At 30.8% G+C, this 27148-nt stretch overlaps 2 protein-coding genes across 2 annotated transcripts; one reads left to right on the top strand and one right to left on the bottom strand.

Annotated features, from left to right (window-relative positions):
- The first annotated feature begins 748 nt into the window (after positions 1-748).
- Positions 749-22248, top strand: LOC127063139 (trehalase-like). Its single transcript, XM_050992511.1, has 10 exons — positions 749-1485; positions 11371-11487; positions 12263-12564; positions 12807-12985; positions 13534-13715; positions 14434-14683; positions 14764-15004; positions 15090-15289; positions 20428-20624; positions 21130-22248. Exons 1-9 carry the CDS (start codon positions 1385-1387, stop codon positions 20617-20619), a joined length of 1764 nt encoding a protein of 587 aa, XP_050848468.1. The 5' UTR covers positions 749-1384; the 3' UTR covers positions 20620-20624; positions 21130-22248.
- Positions 21242-27091, bottom strand: LOC127063146 (B9 domain-containing protein 1). The gene is made up of 5 exons (XM_050992523.1): positions 26393-27091; positions 26055-26166; positions 25471-25579; positions 25031-25149; positions 21242-24681 (listed from the first exon to the last, which is right to left on the bottom strand). Exons 1-5 carry the CDS (start codon positions 26516-26518, stop codon positions 24578-24580), a joined length of 570 nt encoding a protein of 189 aa, XP_050848480.1. The 5' UTR covers positions 26519-27091; the 3' UTR covers positions 21242-24577.
- Between the last annotated feature and the right edge of the window lie 57 nt (positions 27092-27148).

The raw sequence follows: 27148 nt of genomic DNA, 5'->3' as shown, positions 1-27148 counted from the left end.
TTCTATTAAATATATTGTAAATATTGCCAATTAAATCTTTGAGAGATAGAAATTTATGAGCGTCGAAAATATTTGTGTAATTTACACGAATAGTTTTTTAAGTTTTTTAAACAGACGTAAAGTAGGTCTTTAAAATCGATTAAATGATAATCACCTCGCTAAACTTGATGTAGATAAATAACTTTCACGTGAATTTACCAAAATAATATATACAGCTGATTTCAACTCATCAGATATATCAAAATGAGTCTAAAAAAAATAGTAATAAAAATGAAATACGATATAATCGTATTTGTCGTAACACAAGGGAATTACGATCTATATAATTTTGAGAATAACGTAAAAAAGCACCCATTACAAAATTTTATTTAAAATTAGAACGAAAGAGGATCGTATTCATTGAGAATTATGTTCGAAAGAACTTTTTAGTTGCACGAATAAAATTTTAATATAGTTTAATCAATGTGTCTCCTTGAGAATTCCACGAGCGAGCAAATACACCTTAATCATTTTTATCATTCTAAAGAGTCACATCGATCAAATGAAAGAATCGAGATGAAAGACGAATGGGCATATGGTGCGTTTCGCGGGATGATAAAGTTCACGTGAAAATTCTAATCGTTGACCAATAAGCATCGAAGAGGATCCTAGCGTTGACCAATCAACGACACGTCCTTATCACCGTGCGAAGGAAACGTCGGGTATATAACCACTTATCCTGCTGCGTTCAAGTCGAGTGAAACAGGTACGCACGGGTTCGTACCTATCGATAGAGCGAAAAGCAAAAAGTGAAAAAAAAATAGACAGAAAGAAAATTAAATAATTGTATTCGCATAAGAGTGAGAAAGAAATAAGGGAGGGAGGGAGAGAGAGAGAAAGATAAAGAGTTATAACAAAGATAAAGAGTTCGAAGGCGAAAGAGATAAGAAAAAGAAAGAGATAGAAAATATACTTATATCTTCTTAGAAAGAAAGAGAGAAATATATACAAAAAGAGATAACAATACTTTTTTCGAGTTACAATAATCGTTAGAAGGCTATCGGTTTCGAGCTCGACGGCACGAGAGAGAGAGAGAGAGAGAGAGAGAGAGAGAGGGGGAGAGTGAAAGAGAGAGAAGAGTGAAAGAGCAAGAAACTGCGGTCGGAGAGCGGATGTCCTTTTCTTTCTCTGTCTAACTCGAGCGCGTATATCGTAGTAATAGCCGGTGTGTCAGTCGATTGACCGATCGTTGCTCGGCGCGGATCGGTCGGTGTCGCGACTGAGGGGGCTCCGCATGTCCGTAAATCCTCGTAAAAAGGCTACATCCTAATTTGTTGTAACGATCTATCGGTCATTGCTGTCAAGAGAGAAATAAAAGAAAAGAAAAGGAGAAAGAAACGCAAAGATGGCGATTAGAATACTTTTGATTTTGGCTGTAATTGCTACTTTGGGTAAGGCAGCTTCTATCAGGAGATTGGAGAACAACAGCCCGGACCTCTGTACCAGGTAAGCGAAAGGAGAGAGTGAAGGTCTCTCGACGATTTAGATTTATATTTCTATCACGTTGAATCCAATGCCAATTATAACCAGACATTTAATGAAGTTACTTTGTATTTTAGATTTTTGCTTATCTTTTTTTCTCATCCTTATCGCTCGACTCTCTTCAAGAAGTTTTGTGTTATCGATCTGTCGTATCGAATCTGTTTTTCTTTTTTTTTTCTACGAGTTCGGACGTAAAAATAGTTTCATTCGTTTTTTTCTTACCTTGCATTACTCGAGATTCATGCTTGTCTTTCCTTTTTGATAAACGTAAGAACATTATATCCAAATTCGTCTCATTCTGACAAGACAACGAGATAAATCTAATTATACGAAGCGTTTCTTTTTCTCCATGCAACTGCTCGCGTTCCTCGAGTCGTCTACGCAATAAAAGTCGAACGTTGCTAAGTTGCACGCTAGAATGACCATTAAAAAATGCAAATGCTAATGTTAACATTTACTTTGCGTATGAATATTTCAAATGTTAGAAATTATGTGAATATGCGACTAGTGTCATTACTGTTTAAGTTTTGAATCTATCAAAGTTAATAATGAAGATTCCAATATATACTTTGATTCTTTTTATCAAACATATATACAAAGTATATAAGAAATATATACTACTGTGCAATTGAAAAAATTTATTTTAAATTCTACCCTCATATTTTCTTATGACTTGTAATTTTTAGAATCAAGTGTAGAAATGCATTCTTCGGTTTAATCTTTCAGTTTATGTCTTCAAGGTAAATATAATATCACATACAGAGATATACTCTCACTTTGATATTTTTTTATAAAATAAATAATAAATAAATGTAGATAGCACAACATCTTGAGACAGAAGTAAAAGAAATTATCGATTATTGTATAACGCATTTATCACGAAATATTTATCATCAAAGTAAAGTTGATAATCTCAAGGATAATCGTTCTAGTATCGAACGATAATAACACTATCGCACATGTATTCATACGAAGGCATTATCTTTTTTCGCGAAAATAAATAAACAAATGCAGTTTTAACTCTACTGCTGCGATTTTGTACGCATCGATACAAATTCTCATACACATTTCAAGTCTATATTTGACTTTGTTTTCCTGTTCCTTGTTCGTCGTTACTAGTAATTTCAAAAATAATTTCGAGCAGGAAAATTTTAGAAATATAACAAGAAAATACAAACTAGTAATCAAAGAAATGATCGAAGATGATATTCTTTGACCATGACATTAAAGCAAATGTGCATGATTTCTTTAATGGCTTGTTCATTGATCGCTTTGAGTATCTACATTCTCATCAAATGATAATAAGTATGTAATTGTATTCTATCTCTTCGAAGATAACGATAACAAATAGACGGGAAGAAATAAGGAAGAAAATTCATAGATATTTATTACGCTACATAACTATTTTTTCTTTCATTTGATGATACTCTTATCGCTTCTGATTAATCGATAATTTTGTAAAAACTATCAATTTTCCAAATGTATTCTTTCTTTCACCTTTGATAACTAATCGTTTCAATCGAAGAAAGAACTCTTCCTTCCTACTTTTTTTTTTTAATAAATTGTGTATCTACGTATATGTTGCACATTGATAAAGGCAACAACTCATATCTTTGTTTGACGAAATAACGTGCTTGTTATCTACTTTTCATTTGACCGATTCAAAGTCATTTACTTCGATTAAATGACTTATGTAAGATCATAAATATTATCAATTTCTAATTAGTACTATGCAATTATTCCCCAATATTTTAAATCTTTATAAACATCTTTTATTTTAATATCTTAAATCGCATCAACATATCTGGAAGATTATTATTGATCGATCTCTTTCTATAACCATTTTGCACGATCCTATCTGATTCGAAATAACTCTACGATGCTTTTACATATTTAAAAAATTACAATGTTGCAAGAGAATGAATAACGAAGATATTCTGTAAAAGACGATGTTATCATCGAATACATGAAAATAATTATCCTCGGATACATGCGAAAATAATGATTGAATTAAGACACTATTGTGCTACTCAACGGAAAAGAGAAGAAAGAAAATAACATCGTATAAAAAAATTTGAAAAATCGGCGACGATTTTATCACGATAAGAAATCCTTCGTTCTTTAACGTGCTGTTTAAAATCTATTAAATCTTCGTCAAAGTGCATAATTCAATTGCATATGTGTATATACATATATAGGAATTTTTATATATTGTAGGTACGCATAGAGTTTGGATTTTTCTTTTTTGTTTTTTTTTATTCTATTGTTTTATTCGATCCATCGAGAAACATTTTAAAACCAAATAAAATCGTGAAAAAGGTTCTCGTGAAAAGAGAAGAAAACAAAATAAAAGTACAAACAAAGAAATACGTGAAATGACAATTGATTGACGTTACAAACGATTTACAAACGATTTCATAATTGGCTATTTTCTCGTAATCGTGGAATCCTGAACGAAATTACATCGCGGTGGATTTGTCATTGATAACGTTGCTAGTCATCATCGATAATGTTGCTTATATCGAGGGGAAATCGAAACATGCCAGGTTCGCACGAATTTGCAATTCAGAGATCGTTTCTTTCGTAATATCCATTGATCGATGGCAATTAGAGATAATAATGATCGTCTCATTAGATTCCAGAATTTATATAGTTACCGGTGGTCATTCTTTCTCCTCTTCTTTATTCTTCTATTTTTATTTATTTGTATCCTTTCTTAAATACCGGAGTATATGTATAGGTATATGTATATATATTGATAGATCCGATCGATTATGTTTTATGCGTGTCGATTTCCATTGATGACAGACGATGAATGAATAACATTGGTTATCCATGCGAGTTGGGATAAGCCTTATCGTCGGAGCATATGTGGAATTGAATTTATCGCGAGAAAGAAGGGAAAGAAAACGAGCACATCCGGAAGGTCCCACATCTATCGACTCTCGATTCGATCGTTTTTTTTCCTCTGTTATTTATTTTTTATTTCCTTATATATATATTGACTCACTCGAATCGTCTTCAAATGATTATCGCATGGACATAATAATTTCTTAAATTTCTTTTTTCAAAGATTTTCTACGTGAAATCTGAACCTGCTATTATGAAACATTTGAAATTTCATAAAAATTTATTCTGTCTTTTAAATGATGAAAGCAAGTTATAACAATAATCATTTAGTTTCATTATCTTTTCTTTCGATCTTTTTCGAAAATTATTTTATATCGATTATAACAGTATGAGAATTAATCCATATGAGTCTTATTCTATAAACAGTTAACAGTTTGCATTTCTCTTTTAATTAAATAATCAACTTCGAATATAAAGTGGTCTATATTGTTATCTTTATTTTTTTCAATTTTATATTTAATATTTAATAATTTAACTAAACGATGTGATATGAATTAGTAGTGATATAGAAATATCGAAAGTATAGAGTATAGCGAATCAAATAGAAACTGAGGTTATTACGTGCCGTTCATTCGTATTAGCTGAAACTCTTGAAACGAGCTGCGAGGCAACGACAATGACCTTTCACTGAAATCATAGGCAATTATGGTGATATTTATTATTCGTGCGACACGAATTCTATTTGACGCACCTCTATGCATACAATACTCGCTATTAAATCGTAAAATCGTAAAATTTTATTTTTTATTACTATTTTATTGATTGATAAGCTCGCGAAGAATGTATAACTCATAAATATTTGAAGAGAAGAATAATTTCAAACAAAATTCTAGAATTTCTTATTGAAAATTATTCTATTTTCTTGCTGATAGAAATTCTTATATATTAGATTAAAAGATATAAAATTCTATTGCAATAGAAAACTATAAAATATGGATTTTAAAAATTACTCGTAGAGATTTTTCTAGAGATAAATAACAAATCATATCTTTCACTCTTTTGTTGAAACTAACCAGAGAATATTTGTAAATGCACTAATTTGGATTTATTTTTTTTTAACGTTGCATTTTTTGATGCTTTGCGGCTTTTATGAAAGAATATAGTTGGAAATTGTATTTAAAAAATAATTACTAACTAACATCACGAAAAATAAAGATCAGTCAACGAGCTTTTGCAGGTCCGCTTAGATGAATTTATTTAGTGAAATACGACGAATTAACACATTTGTGTCCTTTCACGTTTTTCATCGAAGAAGAAAATACTAAGTTATTAACGAGAAAACGTATTATTAATTCAGTACTATCCCGTAGTTTCCCGTTATCGTGAAATCTCAATTTTCTTCATTTCTCAAGAAAAAAATGAAAAAAAGATTAAATAGCTCTTCGTAAAAGAATTTTCCTTATATAAATTCCTTCCCAAAACGAAACGATAGACTATTAGAGATGAAATTGATCGGTCTATCAAAATCATATTTTCTTTTTTTATCATAAAACGCATGTAATTAAAATTTTTATAATCCAATCGTATTACATCTGTAAAAAATTGTCATGGGTTTCGAATGCTTCGTGCTTCGTAATAAAAATTTCCTATTATCTATCTTAGCTCTTTATTGATGGAAAATATAAAGAAATTTAATTAGAGCGATTCGTGCTAACTCATCAAGGAACGTAAATAAAAGAAGATATAATTTTAAATAAAAAATTCCCTATAAAAGATCTATAGTAGGTTTAAATATTTTCCATATTAAAACATATAGTAATTTACATAGTTATGGAGATAAATTGAACAGAACATGATAAAAATACACTGGAGAGTAAATTTTTTTTCTGAAAGGACAAGATCTAAGCTAATTTAAGAGTAATTCAGCTCTTCCCACTTTCCCTTTTAACCGGTGACATCGAACAAAAGGAGAAAAATCGTCCTTCCCGGGGGTAGAAAGTTTGTCACGATACCCAAGGGGTGAGATTTGCAATGAAGTAGGGCTGATTCAAGCCGGTATAATGTCTCCATAAAGACTTGATGAGCATGAAGGAAGCATTTTTGTTGGTGGATTGTATATTGTTGGCGCGTACGATACTCAACGAAAAAGTATTGCCGACCGGAACGACTAAAGTTTATCTTTTCCCGCAAGTATTGCGATAGTACTATGTTATCGTATCATATCGAATACGAAGTGATTGTTTGTGGTAAAAGTTATCAACGTTTTTAATTTTATCTGTCATTAGTGGATTACTTTTAATCAGAATTGGTGGCAACGTTGAATAAAAATTTTTTATTTTTAAACTAAAAATATATTATACTCGGGTCAAAATTGAATATCTTCGTTACATACCGATATACGATTTCAAGGAAAACGTTTCATTCGAGATCATTTATTTATACGGAGCTTATCTCATTCATTAATAAACGAATAAAAAATCTTGCAGATCTATGAAACATATCGGTATATATAATTAATTTTAACACATATACATCCTCTTATCCCGCCTCATCGCGTTGATGATATTTAACATCCATTTATTTATAATATCAGGATAATTATTAAATTCAATTTAATCGATTAACACCTAATAGTATTAAATATTTTTAGTATACCGATTAATGTACAATGTGATGCAGAATAAATGTTTTTGGCGATAGCTGAATTATCTTTCTTGCATTATCGATGGCTCTCATTAACACGAAATGCTTGATAAATCGATATTATGAAAGCAACTACGAACGAACGAACGAACGAACGAACGAACGAACGAAGTAACGTTAGAATTTGACGTAAATTTTCGATACTGCGATTCGACGGTCAGTATTATTTATCGATGTCGTCCTTTAATATCGCCAAATTAAAGCTGACTCTATTTCAGATCGTAATAGAAGTACTTTTATATCGACCGTTCTTTCAATTATTGCAGATGGTTATTGAAAAAAAAAAGGAAAAAAAAAGAAACGAAACATTTATAAGCAAAATTAATCGTTCGATAACTGCATTGTGCATATCCACCTAATAATAAAACAAAAAAATAAAGAAATAAAATGTTTGATACGTAAACGTTTGTTGCTCAACTCTTTTACCAGGTCAAAACATTTTAGACCTTGCAAGTTTTTCATTTGTCAAACTTAATTGACCTGCCGACCAGAAGAGTTCGTTATTATTTACGTAAAACGATTTCTAAATAGAACGGATCTGGTCGATATCTTATTATATCGCAAGAACACGATCTTGTAAGAATCAAAACTGAAATTAATTCTTTTTTATAAATAAACAGACCGTAATAAGTTTCTACGAAAATATGATTTCATTGAATAACTTATCTCTAGGAGATAAAGGACTATCTCCTTGAATTTTCATTTAATTTATCTCTGCTACATCAAAAACAACTACGAAACTTTTCAGAAGAAAATATTACAATAAGTTAAATAATGTCATTCACATGGGAATATTAAAATGTCAATTGTCGAGAAAAATTGTTGTCGATATTTTCGTCGTTCGGATTGTGTTTTCGAAAATTTTCGAAAAGAAGTGGGAGGCTACGTTGTCTATGTATTTTAATTCTACTTTCCAAGTTGTAAAGATCTATGAAGATAACCTGCAATTTTCTCATAGTAGACGAAGGACGATAAAGTTTTCTCGAAGACGAAAAGTTCTTGAAGTCGTACGAATGGAAGAAGTACGGATACGATGCGACTCGAAGTGAGAAGGAAAAGGAGTGAAAAGTATTGACGATGAGCTTTCTCTTTAACTGGTACATATATACGTATACACATATATATATATATAGACACATACGTGTGTATATATATATATATATATATATATATATATATATATATATATATATACATATACACATACATAGGTACATACATACGCTACTTGAGTTGGTGGAATGATGCCCGCTAAAATAAAAAGTGAAGAGAAAGAAAGAAGGAAAAAGAAAATACGAAGTAGAGATAACCGTACGGGATTGGCTGCTCAATTGACCCATGAAACCTCAGTATAGTTCAATCTCGAACGAAGATGTCGATACATCGTCGGTGAAGAGACATTATGTCGCACTAACTCGAATCATAGAATTTGAACAATTTTAATTTCGACATGCACTGATCAATCAATTTTTTTCTCCTAATATTTGTAAACATTTAATCTCTCTCTTAATAATGTTTCTTTTCGTGTCCGACGCGTTACCCGATCTCACTCGATCAACCAAATCAAATTTATCCAAGGAAGATATATCTACGCTTTATTTGGATACCCGAGAGAAGAAAGAGGAAAAATTGGTTTTCGATCGACATGTTTTTTATTTATGTTTGTTCCTCGCGACCGACGTCAACTGTTGGAAAAATTCTTAAATCAAGGACTGTTGATAAGTGTGCCGGTTATCATTAAATGCATTATAGTTATATCGTATACATATGTACAAATATATGTATACACAGGATGTCAACTTTTTAACTTGGAACACTTGAAATATTTCCGTTGCTTTTGATGATATAAAATAGTTTCAGAGTAACAAATTGATTGAATCCAAGAGTCAAATTATGAAATGTTGACTCTAACTGTGAAATATTTTACCGGAATATGATAATTATAAATTTTTACAATGTAGTTTTTATCTAAAGAAAACATTTAGATGATACGAAATACGCAAACTCAGTTTGCTGTATACGGAGACTACAAAGAAGGGAAGCAAAGTAGATCGATACGTATGTTGACATTTTTCGATTATCGAATGAAACGAACGTTATTTGTTAAAGAAATCATGGGCAATCGGACTTTATTTGCATTTGATGTAACACTTCGATAATACCTATGTACATGGACAGCGAACGTGCATTTTATCGTTAAAATTTTTACGCTGTCCAATATTGCTAACGATATCGTTACATTATATTAAATGAAAGTAGCGTTTATAATTTTACTCGATAAGGTTGATAAAATATGATATTTAAATAAAAATAGGAGGTTAATTTTAGAAAATTATATATGGGTATAAAGCAGAAGGGCAGAGAACTATAAAATGAACTATAATAAATAATACAACTTCGTTCGTTGTAAAACGTAATTTATGCATCGCAAAACCACTTTTACGACTCCAAGTTATTAAAAACAAAAATTTCTGAAATCTTTTACATATTATTTCGTATCATCGCACGAGAATTTTCTAATTAATTTTTTTATTAAAGTGAATATGAATTCATTAAATAAATATACTTATAATTAATATATGTACATAGACACACACACATACGCGCATACAGGACACGCTTTACACAAAAAAAAGAAAAAGAAAAGAGACTGGATCACTCGAAACTATGATTTATCTTATGCGTCGAGTAGAAAAAAGCATCCTTTAACGTCGCATCCGTCTGACACGATTTTCGCGCGCCATCAATGCCATTGTACAGTAGAAATCTCAACGGATCTTCGTTGGTAGGACTTTTAGAAAGGTATAAAACGAATCGTAGCAATAGTGGTGGTTAGTAATAGAAATCTCATGGCTGAGGATGACAGGTAAACGTACCGCGAGATTTCGCCATTCTTTCCTTTTTTCTATTTTTACTTTTCTTTTTTTTTCTCTTTTTCTTTTCTTTCTTATTTTCTGTCTTTTTCGTTTTTTTTCTTTCCTCATCAAGACGAACATAAACTCGATGGAACGATGCCGAGGTTGATATCATCAACCATTTTTTTTTTCATCGCCATGGGCTAAAAAATAAAAGTTGAAGGAGAAGAGAAATAGAACGAAAGAAGGATAACGAAAGAAAATTTATTTCTCGCCTAAGAACGCTAGCTATTCCGTCCGGTTGGATTTATACCGACTATTTTATGACAAAGGAATATGAAATGATATCTTATTAGTTTTTTCTTTTGTAATCAACTTTGACTATCAAAATTTTTTAACTAACTCTCGAATCAGGAATTATATCTTTTATAGATTATTTTACATTGATTTCAAAAAGTTTATCGAGCATCTGACTCTTGAAATAAATTCAATAAAATTCGATGCTCTTCGTTTCGATCTATTTTATTGTAGCATTGTTATATACATATACATACATACATACATACATACATATATATATATTAGCATTCGAAACACTCTCGAAATTCTTTTACTTTAGTTCTCTTAATACTCTTAGAAAGTATTAGAAATAGAAGAAGAAAAAGAGATCGCGCTTCTGAATGTATGTCAGAAATTACATTTTTTACGATAAAACGAAGTTTCTCCAACGAAAAAGATCCAAGAAGGTGGATTAGTCCGAGGATAATTCCCAAGGCACTTGAAAGCTTTGATTGGTTACTTCGTTTAGTTCGTCAACGGTAAAACAGAAAAATCTTTTTTTTTCTATCCTATTTTCCTTCTCAAAGTCTCATGTCATAAGATTCTTTAAGTCTGTTCGAGGATCACTTTTATTACGGCTCATATCCTCGACAACTTAAAAGTATGTTCATAGAGTAAACGAAAATTTAAACGGTATCTCCAAAACCAGTGTCTCCGTAATGCAAAGTAAATAGCGACAAATAAAAATTGTAAAAACGAGACACATAAAGATTCTAATTTAGTTCGGACCCTCGAACGAAGTATGTTTTTCCATTTATTTTAAATCAAATTTAAACTTTTCGATCCGCCTCCTATCTTAATACATATCAGAAAGTATGATCGTATCTTTTCCGTTTCTCCCAAAAAAGTAATAAGCTTTCTCGTTCTCTTTTATTTGACATCTTATTAAAAATATTCTCAAATCACATGTTTATTCCCTCAGCTGTCCTAGAAATGTGACATTTTTCCACTCTCCGATAGTTACCATATTGAAATCACGTCCCGTTTCATACTGATAAGACTTCAGAAAAAAAGTGATTTCGTGCCGATGAAAATCGATCAAAAAGCAAAAGACGGTAATCCATTTGTATACATAATTTTTGTTTTTTCTTTCAATTTACAGCCAGGTCTATTGTCAAGGAAACGTTTTAAAAATCGTACAATTGGCGGATATTTTCAATGACAGTAAAACCTACGTCGATTTGAGTCAAAAGAACGAACCGGAAGATACACTTGCCAAGTAAGTAACTTCATCGATCGAAAATTCTATTTTTGTTTATATCAATTACTAATAAATATACTTTTTCTTTTTCTAATCGAACGTTGGTATTTTTTATTGTAATAAAAATTAGATTTATTATTCTACGAGATAAATTTTTCCAAAATCATTATCGAAAAGGATTTAAATTTTCCTTCGAACAATCGACATTAGTATTTTCATACGATCTCGAAGATACACGTGTTTCGACCAGCTGCTTCTTATTGTCGCAAAATAGTGCAAACGTAAAAATTCGCGTTCTACGAGGGACAAAATGTCTCGTCTAAAAGATATTCTAATTTTACCTTAGACCGCCGTAAACTGTGAAACATTTTACGGGAGAAGATCTATATAATGCTCGAAATGAAAATTTCCAAACGACTTTGTCCCATGTAGTAAAAAAGAAAATTCAAAGAGAAAAGAAAAGAAATTCACAAATTGATCATTAATACGTTAATAAGTTGATTAAATGTATGACAATTACACGCCTAATGGATGCCCACTGATAATTAACTCACGTCAGATGAATAAATAGTATCAGCTGTGCAATTATGTCAGTTCCTTTTTTCTTGTTACGTCAATCGCATATTATTCAGTATAACGATTCTTAAGTTACACAACTCTCATAGCAATTTAACTTTTACATTCCACCATAATTTCATAATTAACTGACGAAACGTTTTATCGATTTTGAAGATAATGCAGTGAAGATAAATACGATATAATAAGCATTTAACACAAAGTAACTATATTTCAGCTTCAATAAATTAATGGAGAAAACAAATAACCAGCCGAATCGTTCTCAAGTCGCTCAATTCGTCCTTGATAATTTCTCGGCGGAAGATGAGCTCGATAACTACACGTTACCGGATTGGCAAGAAGATCCGCCGTTTTTGAAGACTATCGAGGATTCTAATCTACGGAAGTGGGCGAAGGAATTGAACGGAATATGGAAGAAATTGGCGAGGAAGATAAAACCAATAGTGACTGAACATCCAGACAGGCATAGTATCATTTACGTGGATAATGCATTCATAATACCGGGTGGTCGATTCAAAGGTAAAAAAAGAAAAAAAAAAACTTATCTAATGACTATTTAATCCGATAATGTAACGAGTAAATTTAACAATCTCATAATTGTCATTATGAGATACATTGACTTGCACTTTATGTCTTACATTTTAAATACTATTTTAATGCATTCACGGAACATTTAAAAATAATATTGCGTGAGATATAAATTTTGACAAAAAAGAATCGATTCAAGGATATTTGTAATATCAGAAATAATTTTTTAACAGAGTTTTACTACTGGGACAGTTATTGGGTGATCGAAGGATTATTGATATGCGGAATGAACAATACTGTCAAAGGAATGATAAACAACTTTTTATCGATGGTCGATAGATTTGGATTCATACCAAATGGCGGTCGTGTGTATTATCTCATGAGAAGTCATCCACCATTGTTAATTCCCATGGTAAGTCTTAATACTCCTTAAACGATTTCACATCATTAAATAATTATTGCAATAAGAACCTATATCTATATTTATAATTTGATTTTATATTGATTCTTGTTTAAATATTCTAAATATTTAAAAGCCGTGTATGATGAATTACGATATCAATTAAAAAATAAAATAATTTCAAGATAAAAAATTTTTCTGGAAGAAATACTTTCCGTAAGTTCTCATTGATTTTCTCTTCTTCTTCGTTCACTATACTTCATCTCATTCTCTCTCTCTCTCTCTCTCTCTCTCTCTCTCTCTCTCCCTCCCTTTTCTTTGCCCTTTGCTCTTACGGAAAATATTTGTCAAACTTAGAAGGAGGATGAACTTGTCGAATATCTTCAAGTAGGATATACTCTTAACGTAACCTGAGTGAAAATCGTTTATTTTCAACCATTAATATCACGAATATTACATTTTCGCGAACTTGCTATCGAGATTTCGAAAAAGTTTAAACTTTCTTCTTTGTATTCTTCCTTAACATTCTAATCGTTCCTCTTGTCTATTTTTCGTTACAGGTCAAGTTATATTTGGAATATACGCAAGATTACGAATTCTTGAATAAAATTATTGGGACCTTAGACAAAGAGTTCGATTACTGGATGAAATACAAGATGGTCGATGTGAAGAGAAATGGGAAAACTTATAAGATGGCCCATTACGTTGTTCACAGCGAAGGACCACGTCCAGAAAGTTACAGGTACATTAAAATTTAGATGCTTTGTGTTTCGATGCAGATCCAACATATTCGGTTCCTTTCAATAGATGTCGATTTAATATTATTAATAATAAAATAAAATTTAAAATGATGTTTATAAAAATCGATATAACTACGTATATTGTTGAATAATGTTAAAGATACAATGTATACAAAATTTAATTTGAATTTTGAATTAATAACTTACATAATGCAAACAAAAAAGAAAAAGAGAATCCGTAGATTAATTAAAATATTATAAAGTTCCATTGGAATTTTTTATACTTTCGTTATTCATCGAAACATTAAGAATCTCGTTGAGCTTCAAAACGTTTCACAATGTAATAAAAACCACAAAATCAATTGATAACTGTACAAATACATTTGATCCGCTCCAACTTAATTGAGAAATTATAAAAGTGGAATATTCTTCTCCTACCGTAATAAATCTACCGTACACGATAGCTTGAAAAAAATTCATTTACCTAGTCGATTATAAAAAGAAATTCCTTTTGCAAGAGAAGATAATTTTTAATATCTCGAAACATTCGTTTTGAATAAATGAAAAATAGATGAACGTATTTTACTTATTCCGAAAAGACAATTATTCTTCAAGCCTCAATCAGGATTTTATTAGCGTAAAATAACGATTTTTTTTTTTTTTTTTGAAGATCACGATAATACCAACTTATCTCATTAATAAATGACTTACTAATTTCAGGGAAGACTACAAATTGGCACAAAAATTGTCGGATGTTGATAAGAAACGTTCCTTGTACAACGATTTGAAAGCCGGCGCTGAAAGCGGTTGGGACTTTTCAGGAAGATGGTTCATCGGACCAGAAGGAAAAGAATCAAATAGTTTGATCGATATCAATACGAAGAACATTATACCAGTTGATTTGAATAGTTTTCTTCAAAGAAATGCTCGTATTCTTATCGAATTTCACACCGAACTGAATAACATAAAAGTAAGTTTGCGCTTATCCGTATGATCGAAAAACCTCTTTATGATTTAAACATAATAACTGTTACGATAATCGTTTCGTAGAAAATCCCATATTATTTAAGGATAGCAAATCAATTTCAAGAAGGTATCAACGAAGTCTTGTGGAACGATGAATTTAAAATTTGGATGGATTACGACATGAAGAATCAACGTCATAGAACATCCTTTTATCCTACCAACCTGACACCTTTATACACACTAAGTTACGATACTAGTAAAACCAGGGAGATCGCACTTGATGCTGTATCTTATTTGAAGAAAATGAAAATTAATTCGTACTTTGGTAAGTTTCATCTAGAATTTACTACCCATCATCGTATTAAAATTAATACATAGTACGTAATCGACTTGTTTCATCGTCTATACAGGCGGAACTCCAACATCTCTGAATCAAACTGGCGAACAATGGGACTTCCCTAACGCGTGGCCACCCTTACAATCAATAATGATCCAAGGATTATATCGAACTCACGTTACAGAAGCTGTTCAATTTAGCGCGGACTTTGCCCGTGAGTGGCTCGAATCAAATTATATTGGCTATGAAGCTACTGGAAAGATGTTCGAGAAGGTAAGTTATTTTATTGGGATATTTGAATACACCTTCTAATATTTTAATACGAACAATTCTTAAGTAATCTATGTAAAGTCGAGGGAATAGCTAATCTTCAGCAATTTTTTTACACAAATTACTCGATATGACAGCTTGAACTTTAATAGATCTATCCCTGTTTCTTTTTTAATTATTTTTTTCCCATCAAGTCGAAATATTTCGTCGTAAATTTTAATAATATACTTTGAAATATAAAGAAGATGTTAACTTGGTCGACCTTGCTAATTAGAGTGCTCACTGTTCCGAAAACTCTTAAAATAACAAGTGGAATGAATAAGAGGATACGAAGCGTTAAAAGCGCTGTTTTCGGGATTTACAGAGAAGGAATTTTTAATCAATCAGATTAGATGATGAAGTTTGTATAAACGTTGGAGGGTCGATATCGTCATACTATTTTCTCTCTTTCGTTCCTTAACTCGTGTTAACTCGGTTCTTCGATGATAAGATATTTCGAAGGATAATATTATGAGTCCTCTGATTTATTCGCGATGGAACCCGATTCTTCGTAAATCCAGCTTTGTTCTTGGGTCAACTAATGCTGGGATAACGTCACGATACCTTAAGGAAAAACGCTAAGAATGATTGTGTTGTAAAAGATCGAACTCAAGACGACACAGGAGTAGCATACAATACGAATCCCCTTCTTTATCCCTCACACATTTTTCTTTATCTCCTCCAAATTGTACAAAATACGAAAGATTCCTATACTCTCTCCGTTTCGATTATATTCAGAGCAAATAAGTCGATAATTCCTTTTAGGAATGTCCCTTAAACTTCTAATTCAATTTATCGCAACTCTCGACACAACTCTCGCTCAGTAGATCTTGTATATAAATATGTAATACGTATGTACCTATATATGCGTACACGGGTACGTACCAGTCTCCATCTCCATCGGACGAACAAGTTCTCAAATGGGAAAAGATATTCCGTAAGGCTTACCGAATAGGAATATTACTTTTATCGATGAAAGTTTTGATGATACGATCAAAAAGTTCGCCAAGTCGATTTTCGAGTCCCAAGACGGAAACGCCGCGTTCTCGGTAAATTCGATGAACGGGAAAAGACGTAAAGGTATAAAACAAGACAAGCTTGATTCCAAAACGACGCTCTTTGTAGGATGGTTACGTACAGGAAAAATACGGCTTATCGATACGATACAAAGGATACTAAAAGAAAATGTTTCCTTCTGTGCCATAACCAACTCAATAACCGAATGAAAATCAATATTCTTCGAGTTACGGCGACTGTTAAAAGTATTTTATTTTTACACTTTTTAAAGCTGAATTTTTATTCCAATTCTTTTCCTTTTTATTTTTTTATTTTTTATTTATTTATTTATTTTTTTTTTTTTTTAACGAACGCGATATCCTAAAATTTTAAATATCTAGATTCAGAAATATTACTTCGTAAAGTCTTATTGTCAAAATCGAAAGTATTTCTTTTGCATACAAGATCTACATTCACAAAATAATGCTTTATTTATTTATTTATTAAGGATTAATTTGTTAATATTGTCACAATGATAATTTTTAAATGTTAAAATTTTCCTATACCTATTCACAATTTCAAAACAGTTCGTTTATACTTAATAAATTATTCGCTTTTAAAAGATGTAAAAATACTTTTAATGCCTATTATAAATACACTATATACTAAATACACGGCTAACTGTAAAGAAACGTGAAACTAAGACGGCTCTCTTATGATTCGCTGAGCTTTAATATATCCGTAACGAGAACGCGAATAAAATGCAAACGACCTGGAATGAATATTAAGGCGATAATAATAATATACACGCCCACGCATACCGAAAAATGTATTAAAATTTTCAATCGGGTTGTTTCGCTTTTATTATTATCACGACTTTTCATTCCATGTAGAAATGTTTCCAAATTCTAACATAATTTCTCGCAAAGTAATTACATTTTTCACAGCTTATTTTTAACGCAAAAAACTTTCATTCGGTTTATTAAAAAGCGAAGAATGAAGATTGATAGTAGCTTGAATCAGAATTCACGGATGAAGAAGGATTGCACATTCAAAAGTTTGATGAAAGGAGAAAGAAAAGAATATAAGAAAGAATGAAAAGATAAGACAATCGATAAGAAAGACGTTGCGATAAGACGAAGAAGAAAATCAATCGCGTTGAGAAGTTAACGATTGAGAAGTTAACATCAACGATTTAATTAATGTTTTCGTATCGAATCACAAAGAAGGATAATCAAAATATATTTGCATGTGCTTGTATGAGAGAGAGAGAGAGAGAGAGAGAGAGAGAGAGAGAGAGAGAGAGAGAGAGAGAGAGAGAGAGAGAGAGAGAAGTCTTTATTCTCACGTTTATACGTAAGAATTTTTCAAAGTTCGTTTGAATTTCACGTGCCACAGTTCTTCTTTGAATTTTAATGAAAGCAAAGAAAAGAGAAAATTATATACATATACTTGTAGGTTTTGACAGGAGATAAATCATTCATCTTTTACTGATTACGTAACGAACGATGGGTTTTCAAAGGGAGACTGATGAAAGGGACTTCATTTTTCATCGTAAAATAAATTTTTATTTCTATCGGAATCACAAGACTTCAACCTTTCTCTCTATCCCTCTCTCTTTCTCTTTGTGTCTTTCTTTTCATTCTTTTTTTTTTATATTCCTGTAATCTAACTACTTTTTTTCTATCTCCAAGTTTGATTCAGTAAGAAACGCGAACGATCCATCATTTCAATCGAACGGAATGTTATCTGGCAAAATAAATAATCTATCTCTTTTCCTCGAAAAAAAAGCAAGGATTTTCGGAGTCAGAAGGCACAACGAATTATTAAATGATCCTCCGATTTTCTCCATTGTCAGAAATTGCTGGGAGAACATTATCCGCGGCTGAATCTCTAACAATTTTCGTCTTCTAACAAGCAAAGTTTTTTCCGTTGAATTTGAAAGCGTCCGGATTTTATCAGTGATAAGGATAATATCGTTAAACGAGAAAAGACTTCAAGAGTAGTGTAAATCGTTTTTGCATTTGTAGAAAACATTGGGTGAAAAGGATCAAAGGTAACAATGCTAAAGTAACATTGAATTTTTTTTGTATTTTTTAAGGATCTTTTTGAATTTGTATTATATTATATTTAAAGATCTGTTGTGCCGTTTATCCTAAGTGGTCGCGTTGTTTCGTTGAAAATATCTCAAGTATGCTAACGAGAGGGAAAATTTGATGGTGACATATAAATAATGTTTTTACAATGAAAAAGAAAGAGAGATAAAGAAATATCAAACAATAAATTATAATTAAGGATAAAATTAAATAAAGTAAAAATAATTAATTAAAACAGGACTGTTTAAATTCAAATTATATTATAAAAAAAAAAAAGTGAAGAGAAAAAGGAATAGAACACGATCGAAGACGTAAAAAAAATAGGAAAATTTGATGTCTATTCGACGTGAATAATAAAACATTGTGTAAACTCAAATCTTTGAATGTTTTCAAAGCCCCGTGATCTTCGTTTTAAAATGTCAAGTTCTCCTCTACGAGTGAAATACGGAGAGGTGTATCCGAACGCGAAGGAATTTACAATCTCTCGCGTTAAAATGCTGAATCGTTTGTTCGATTGAACGAACGAAAAGAATACTGAAAGGTTGATCTATCGAAACCGGCCATTTTCCATTTCCTGGGAAATTCATCGAAGAATAAAGCACCAATATCGCACGATACTACCATCGTAAAATTGTCGACACAGCAAAACGAGAAGAATTTTTACAATCGTAAAAATGCTAGTCTTTTCCATTTTCTTTTTTTTTATTATTTTTTTTTTTTTTTTATTTGGAAATCCGTCACTTTCAATAGCCATTATACATGTCTCGATGTAACCGATTTTAGCAATTCGAAAGCGCTTTAACTAATAAATTGGGAAAAGCTTTCCGTTTGTATTCATACAAAATGAACCATTTAATGTACTTACATTATCTATTTTTACTTTCCGTGTGTATATATATATATATATATATATATATATATATATATATATATATATTTCTGTGGGTGTTTTCAGAAGATTTATAATATCACTGTCAAATTTGAATAAACTGAAGTTTAATTATAAAATAATAATTACTTTCTCTCGTCAAATGAACTCGAATAATCAAATATAAATATTAAAATAAGATAGACAGATAGATAGATAGATTGAAATAAGATAGACAGAAAAAGAGAAAGAAAAAGCATCGCGATCTCTGCGAATTAACTTTGAAATGAAAAATCTCGGTTGTCTATGGAAAATGAATATTCGAATGTGCGAATTGACGTTTCTCGACGTTTTTTACGAGGCGTGTCATCGCCTCGACTCGTCAACGAGAAAAGTACGAATAAGTCCGAGTATTACGTTGGATATAAAGTCAAGTTAGTGTTCCATTCGTGTGCTAGATTAAAAATTTTAAGTCGACATTTTCAACAAAGCCGCGAAATCATCCGTCCTGCCATTTCAAGTCTTTTGACCTACGAACTGAGATCGTAATAAAAATAAGACCAAATTCTTACGAACTTCTTTCCTTATACCTTCATATTTTTCTTCCTTTTCCGTTTCATCTCTTATAATGACATTCTCCATTAAGAAATAAAATTCAAAATGTTTTCGAAACATTTTACTGTTTATACATTTAATCCCGATGGCATTGTTTTGCTATAATCAAAGATATCAATATTAATATAATATTTAATATAATACTTTTTAATATTTTAATACATCTCTCTTTCTGATAATACAGAATAACATAGAATACAAATACCTTAAAGCAAAAGATTCATGGAATTTATTATGACCGAGTACCTCTCTCTCTCTCTCTCTCTGCCTTTCTCTTTTAGAATTTACAAAGATTAGTATTCAAACGTCAATCATGATAGGCACGGTTTATTCGGCTTTCCTTCAATATGAAATTAAACGAGTAAATAGGGAGCATGTCATGAGAAGAGGTCCTCTGTAGAAATATTCCGGGCGACATAGCATCGTGGCAATGTCTCAAGTTCGTCTTAATTATTAAATTCAATCAGTTGAATTTGCTTTGGGCTTACGATATCTAATTATTTATTATATTTACGCTTTGCTTGCAGTACGATGCTACTTCGCCAGGTAAAGGAGGCGGTGGTGGCGAATACAACGTTCAAGAAGGCTTTGGATGGACGAATGGCGTTGTTTTTGAATTCTTGAAAACATTCTACCAGATAAAATTGAACAACAGTATTAGTAATAATAAACCAGGTGACCTTAACAACAATATGTACGATCACAACAACGTTGAATAATGAAGGTAAATATAAAGCTAATATGCCCAAGGGCGAAAAGATCAAAAATATTTTATAACGTTGATTCAAATTATTAAAAACAATTTGAATATATGAAAATTCATTAAATTGAAGTATACCAAAGAAAATGAAATTTTGTAAAGAATAATCGCACCGCAGGCGTGATATTAAAACAAAATTTATGTAAGATAAACAACGTCGTTCTAAAGTATTCTTTATTTTAATAAATTCGAATCTCTCTTTCCGATCACGATCCATTCTCTTTTTCTCTTTTTATCTTGAAAGTAATTATCGATGTACGTGAGATTTACGTGCGAGTTATCTTTCTAAATGTTCCCGACCTGCTTTTTTTTTTATGCGAACAATACGAACTCTAGTTATTCTTGAACGATTCTTTTTGTAGACGATGAAAATATAAGATAAGATATATAAATTTATATATTCGCGAAGCATAAGATAGATGTACTTTCGAAACTCTAACGATAATAATATCGTTAAATTTCTTTGCAGAACGACTGGATGCTGTGCCAAACGTGATTTTGCCAATGAATCTAGTCCATAAGCGAAATAGGGGAGCGAAGTTACCAAATCGCATTTAAACGTATTCTATAGTCTTTAAAAAAAAAAAAAAACCATAAAATAAAAAAGGGAAAAAAATTTATATAACTATTCAATACTTTTCCCGAATAATATTAATTATAATTATAGCAAAAAAGATATCAAAGTTAACACGATAGAGAGATATTCTTATTGAAACTGCAAAAAAATTAGGATTGTTAAGAGACATATCGAGTACATTTCGGAATGCAAAGTTCTGTTATATATGTATTGTTAATATACACCCACGCGTGCACGTATGTATATAAATGCCGAGATAAGTGTTAATCGTTCGACGGATTATTTATTGAATTTTCGTGTTAGTTATCATATAGAATCGCTGGAACGTTACTATATATAGACTTTTTTTATTTAAGAACTTTCGTCGAATCGACGAAACTTAGTCTCCAAGCTTGGTTAGAGAAAAACGTCCCAAGAGAGAAACGATATGTCGAAAGAAATTTAAACTTTCTTCGAAGGTGCGAACGAATTACGTAATCTGCGTTATCTCGATTGTTATAACTGAGTCAGTATTGTTATGTAAAGATATAGTCCTAATAAATAATTTAATGCTTATAAACAATAAAAGATTATGGTAATTTCTCTACGATAAGATCGTTCCGTATGGAGAATGGCGCTGGCAGCAAATCTCCGGCTAAAATTATTTCTTAAGTTGACATTTAAGGGCTATTTTAACTAAAAACAATATATATATATATGTATATATATCTACAGATACATATAATTACTACGGCGTTATGAACGGATAATCGCTTTCCTATCGACCAAAATTAAATCTTTCCAATCAATTATTATAAGGAACGATCTAATCGCTTTAACATAGATTTCTATCGATCTTTCGGATCTATCTTCTTTACGTTAGTAACGTATAAAACTTGGAAAATATTCGCATACTATGTAAACTGTGACCTGAAAATTATACAATATATGTACATATGTATATTACATATAATAATATATTCATTGTAATTGCATGCATGTGAAAATAAAAGATAATTTATTTCACTATAACACACACATTGCCCACATGACTTTCTACTAAATAGAAATATAAGCCATAAATTTTTATGTATAACTAAATCGTCAAAGTTATGGTAAACGATGATGCTAAGGTATGTACGATACCATGATATTTTATTTCCTTACACGTACGTATATTCTAGTAACTTTCGTAATGATCTTTACTTTACCTTTTGAATGGCTATAAAAATACGCTTGCAATATTAGAAAATAATCGTTTTAGTGATTGCAAAGAAAATATCCTAATTAAAATTAAATTAAAGAAATATCGAACAAATCTATTATTCTTATTTTTTTCTTTGCGTTATCTGACAGTAGATTTCGTTGAAAATATTGATATTCGATATACGACTGAATACTAAAACTAATATTAAGACTAATACTAAAACTATATACATAACTACTGTAACTACCGATTAATAATAAATTCTACATTATCTACAATTAGGGCTAAGTAATATTTTTTCGTTTTTTAAACTTGACTCAATCTATTTTCCTCATTAACAATATTCGCTTCTTTGGTCACAACGTTATACGTTACGTTTCTCGCAGTTCGAAAAGCGAATAGTTTCTGTTACTACGCTCTCTATCCGAATTTATTACAATGTCGCCTTTGAGAAGAACGAAATCGCGAAATGGAAAACTTATTCATTTTAGTTGATCACGAATCATACACACACATATATATATATATACTTATGTACGTACATACGTACATGTGTACGTTCGTGAGATACATCAAAGTATCGTCGATTTCAACCTTTGAAATCGTAACTAAAATGGAAATTTGAATGTCAAATTTTTGCAAACTTTGCACGAAGATTCGAGTCTTTTGCAAAAAATATTATAGCAATTAACTTGAGTCAACTCTTTTATCTGCTGATAAATGAAAAAAAAATTGACGTTCCATCGTAGAAGATAATATATAAACGAAGATCGTTATATAAAATATAAGCAGTTACTTGTGCAGTACGATAAATCATGAAAAAAGTCGAATACGATATCTTTGCGTATCATTTTTTTGCTTATTAAATGTATATTCCTTGTTAGTCGTTCAATCGTTATTTCTATATTCGATTCTTTCTATATAAAATCGCTGAGTATTTATCTTGCACAAATTGATATATGCATCTAATACCTCTCATAACTTCTTAATAGATAAAATGTACAAGAGAATTTATTGTCATATTTTTGCATTAGACTTTATTTTTACTAAAAAGCAAACTTGTAATCTTGTAATTATCGTTAAAAAAAAAATGTTAATAACGTTTTAAATAAAAGCACAAAAAAGAAAACAGAGTGTCGATCGGCAGTGATACCCACGGTATTCAATTTATTAAAGCCACGAAAAAAATAGAACCAGAAAACCTAGAATTCCTCTAATGCTATATGACTTAATAATGAATCACAATAAACTTTAATGAACGTTTATCTTTTTCACATCTCATACTCCTTATTCATATCCATTATACCCATATGTAAACGTAAAGATAACGGTAAACACAATGGTACGTAAACATTGAGAGATGAGATAACAAATGTCCCATGAGAGTAATTCCCTAGTTTCCTACAACCTCAATGATAATCTCCTTTAATTCCACTACGCTATCATGGCAGTTTCTACTTTTGTCAAAATGTCATTGTGATATACAACAATAACCAGGTCGTTTTGCCTTAAAAACTTTTTTAGGAAGCTATAAGTGTAACGTTAAAGTACCATAACCACTTATGTTTTACTTAAGTATATGAATATTAATGAAGAAATTTTGCATGATTACGTGCCGCTATACCTTCACCGGAATAACGAGAGATCACTATATTTCATTATTTAATCCTATTTCTCTGTTAACATCGCTGTAGCTACTATTTTCATAACCAATCATGGAATTTTGATCTCTTTTGATGGAATTAATGATCCGTTCCTTTTATTCAAACGAATTAAACCGTGCAGAAACAGTTATATTTTTCAATAAAAATCGAGATGATTAAATTTAACTGAAAGTTATTAGAAAGTCACATTCATGAGAAAGATCAAAGTCTAACAATAAGAAAATAACGATAGAAAGGCACAAAGATATAGCGTTTCATTTAGTACGAACGTATAGACAGATCAAAGCGTAACAAATATTATAATAAGTGTACAAGTAGAATTTAATAAAAATTTATGACGAGAAAAATGAAATGAAACGAAATGGAAATATCAGATGAGACGCGTTAATAGAGAAAAATGTAGTAATAAAACAATAAAAAAAAATAAATAAATAAATAAAAAAGACATTGTCTTTGAAAAGAGAAGTGAAACGAAAAAAAAAAATAATGCTTATTTTCCCTTATTTTCTCCATTGTTATAGCCCAGCTTCAGAAAATCTTTCAGTACGACGTTGAACGTCAGGGTAACGTGTCCTTGAACCTTCATGCGAGTCACTGTAATAATCAAAAATATTTGTCAAGTTTGCGATCGATCTATCGCTTGTCTCTTACTCGAATAAAAATTCTTATACGTTTGTTAATACACTATGTAAATAACATTGCTATTAAATAAACTTTTATTCGGGATCTCTCTCTTTTTTATCTCTTCCCTTTCACTTGAAATACAGATTTTTGTTAAATAATTATCCGTAACGTTGTCTTTTCGAATTTTTTGTACGACTAACGATCTAACATTTTGTCGATTGTCTCATACCAGACATATCGTATTTATTTGCAACCGCTGCACGAAAGTTATTTATATTTGTTATTTAAATTATGTAACATAAATTAAAAATGTACTCACATTCTCGTCCACCACCACTGGCCAATATAGCTGGATCAATTAACTCAGGTCTTCTTCCTGTCAACCAAGCGGCAAATTGTTGCAACGTGGAAGACGATTGGGGAACATAAATGAAAACTCTGTAAATAGAATTACAGAAAAATGAGGTCATAAGAATATAACGATATTATGGCGTTTTTAATTACCAACAGTCGCCGTGCGGACAATTAACGCGACCAATGTAATTCTATTCTAAAATTGCTACAAATATATGCGATATCTTGGCACGTAATAAAAATATATTTTTATCTTTCACATTGATCTATGATAGATTAAATTCAATTTGTAAATTATTATCCACTAACTTGTTGACGATAACAATATAGTTTCTCATAAAAATTTCATTTCCTAATTAATGAATTAATTTTAAAAGGATAGCTTCCAAAATAAATGTAATTTACTTTTTTTCATGATGTCCCGTTGTAAGAGGCAGATGACATACACCGTAACCTTCAATAACATCATGATCGAACATATCTAATCCGTAAATAGACATTATCAGCTGTGGCCCTGCAAACATACATCAATAATTTTTTAAATTTATACCAATACCGTTTGAAATCAGATATATATTTGTATAGATGCCTCGATATACGCTACAGGTTAGTGATTCGCAAATTATACCGTATCGAATGATGTTTAATAATAAATCATAGGTATCAGATATTCATTTGATACAGCATCATCGTGCATAAACCATAAATTTAACCTGATGTTAGGGACATAGTAATATCCGAGAATCATTCCATAAAAAATTATAATAAATAATCTTATTTAACTAAAATAAAAGAAAATATGATCTCCCATAATTCTTTCCCACACATTAACATTTCAAACATTTTCTTTAATCATTCATAACTCGAAAATTAATATATATAGAACGTATGTTCATATAACATATTCTTTACTTATATTAATGTGTAGATTAATCCTCTAAGATATTGACATACATTTATGAATAACACTATATATCGATTTTACTTACATCCATGTGGATTTGTACTTTTGAACGTAATTTCCAATGGGAAGTTCCAAACAATAAGATTTCTAGGATCATTACTGCGTTTGCACATTTGTGTCAGACCCTCTTCGATTCCCTGGAATAACAAAATTTGTTTATAGCGAAGTTGTGGAATTCGAAGAACAAGTATTTTGAATGGTAGTAAATCGAGATCTGCTGTTATCGATATTCGAACGATACCTTCGCGCGTGTGTGTGTATATGTGTATATTTTTCTACAGTAATTCTATTCTGATATTTGTTTCGCTTCGTAACAAACTAAGTTTGAATTGAATTTGAATAAAATACAAATGGTATACTAACTGCCACAACGCTCCATTCGGATCCGAAATGAAACCCGTACTTGCAATATGCATTATCGGCATTGTAGAATTCTGCATATTCAATTGAGCCTGTAACAGATAAAAAAAACTGCCCTTCCATTGACATTATTTTATAAACTGGAATAATATTTTTCTTTGTGTCACAATTATAATCTACTTAATAAAACGAACGGCCACTCTGATCACTTCTATCCTTATGGATTAACACGCATCGTATGTTTCATATGTAGCGGAATTCGTTGTTATGGGATACGCGCATGCGCAGTAGTAATAATGGGTATATGAGATTATGTAATGTACATATATGCACCGCGCCAAATTTAAAAGATTGCGTCGTTAAATATGTAGGTCATGCCATGCGAAATCGATCATTTTCTTTTTAAGTAACCTTCTACTTTTGTTAAAAATCATATATCTCATATAATATAATATAAAACCTGTACCATAAAAGAAAAATTCAAGGAATATATTGTAATTTTTTCAAATCTTTTCAGAGTTTTAGTACTTTGCATGTACAACATGCAATTTTTGTACAAAAAAAAAGGAAGATTGTTTATAAAAATATAACTATTAAAAGAGATGTGCATTAGGTGCAATATTCTGTGTATTCTAACAGCTATAACCACGATAATCGGAAATATTTTGAAAAATCCGTTTATATACATTTATTTGAGACTAAAAACTATAACATATTTGATTTTAGATGAAAACTTGAATTTAGATGAAAAATTGTTAC

This window comes from Vespula vulgaris, chromosome 4 (genome assembly GCF_905475345.1).
Source record: "Vespula vulgaris chromosome 4, iyVesVulg1.1, whole genome shotgun sequence".
In the NCBI taxonomy this organism is placed as follows: Eukaryota; Metazoa; Arthropoda; class Insecta; order Hymenoptera; family Vespidae; genus Vespula; species Vespula vulgaris.
Note: the sequence above shows the minus strand (reverse complement) of the source record. Positions and strands in the feature narration are given on the sequence as shown.

Bases quoted from the DNA above. Each gene is read 5' to 3' on its own strand.
- LOC127063139 (XM_050992511.1), top strand. From the start codon at position 1,385: ATGGCGATTAGAATACTTTTGATTTTGGCTGTAATTGCTACTTTGGGT. The intron at 13,716-14,433 runs GTACATTAAAAT...TACTAATTTCAG, and splicing joins CCACGTCCAGAAAGTTACAG to GGAAGACTACAAATTGGCAC. The intron at 14,684-14,763 runs GTAAGTTTGCGC...ATCGTTTCGTAG, and splicing joins CCGAACTGAATAACATAAAA to AAAATCCCATATTATTTAAG.
- LOC127063146 (XM_050992523.1), bottom strand. From the start codon at position 26,518: ATGTCAATGGAAGGGCAGTTTTTTTTATCTGTTACAGGCTCAATTGAA. The intron at 25,580-26,054 runs GTAAGTAAAATC...GTATGTTTGCAG, and splicing joins AAGTACAAATCCACATGGAT to GGCCACAGCTGATAATGTCT. The intron at 24,682-25,030 runs GTGAGTACATTT...TGATTATTACAG, and splicing joins CAGTGGTGGTGGACGAGAAT to TGACTCGCATGAAGGTTCAA.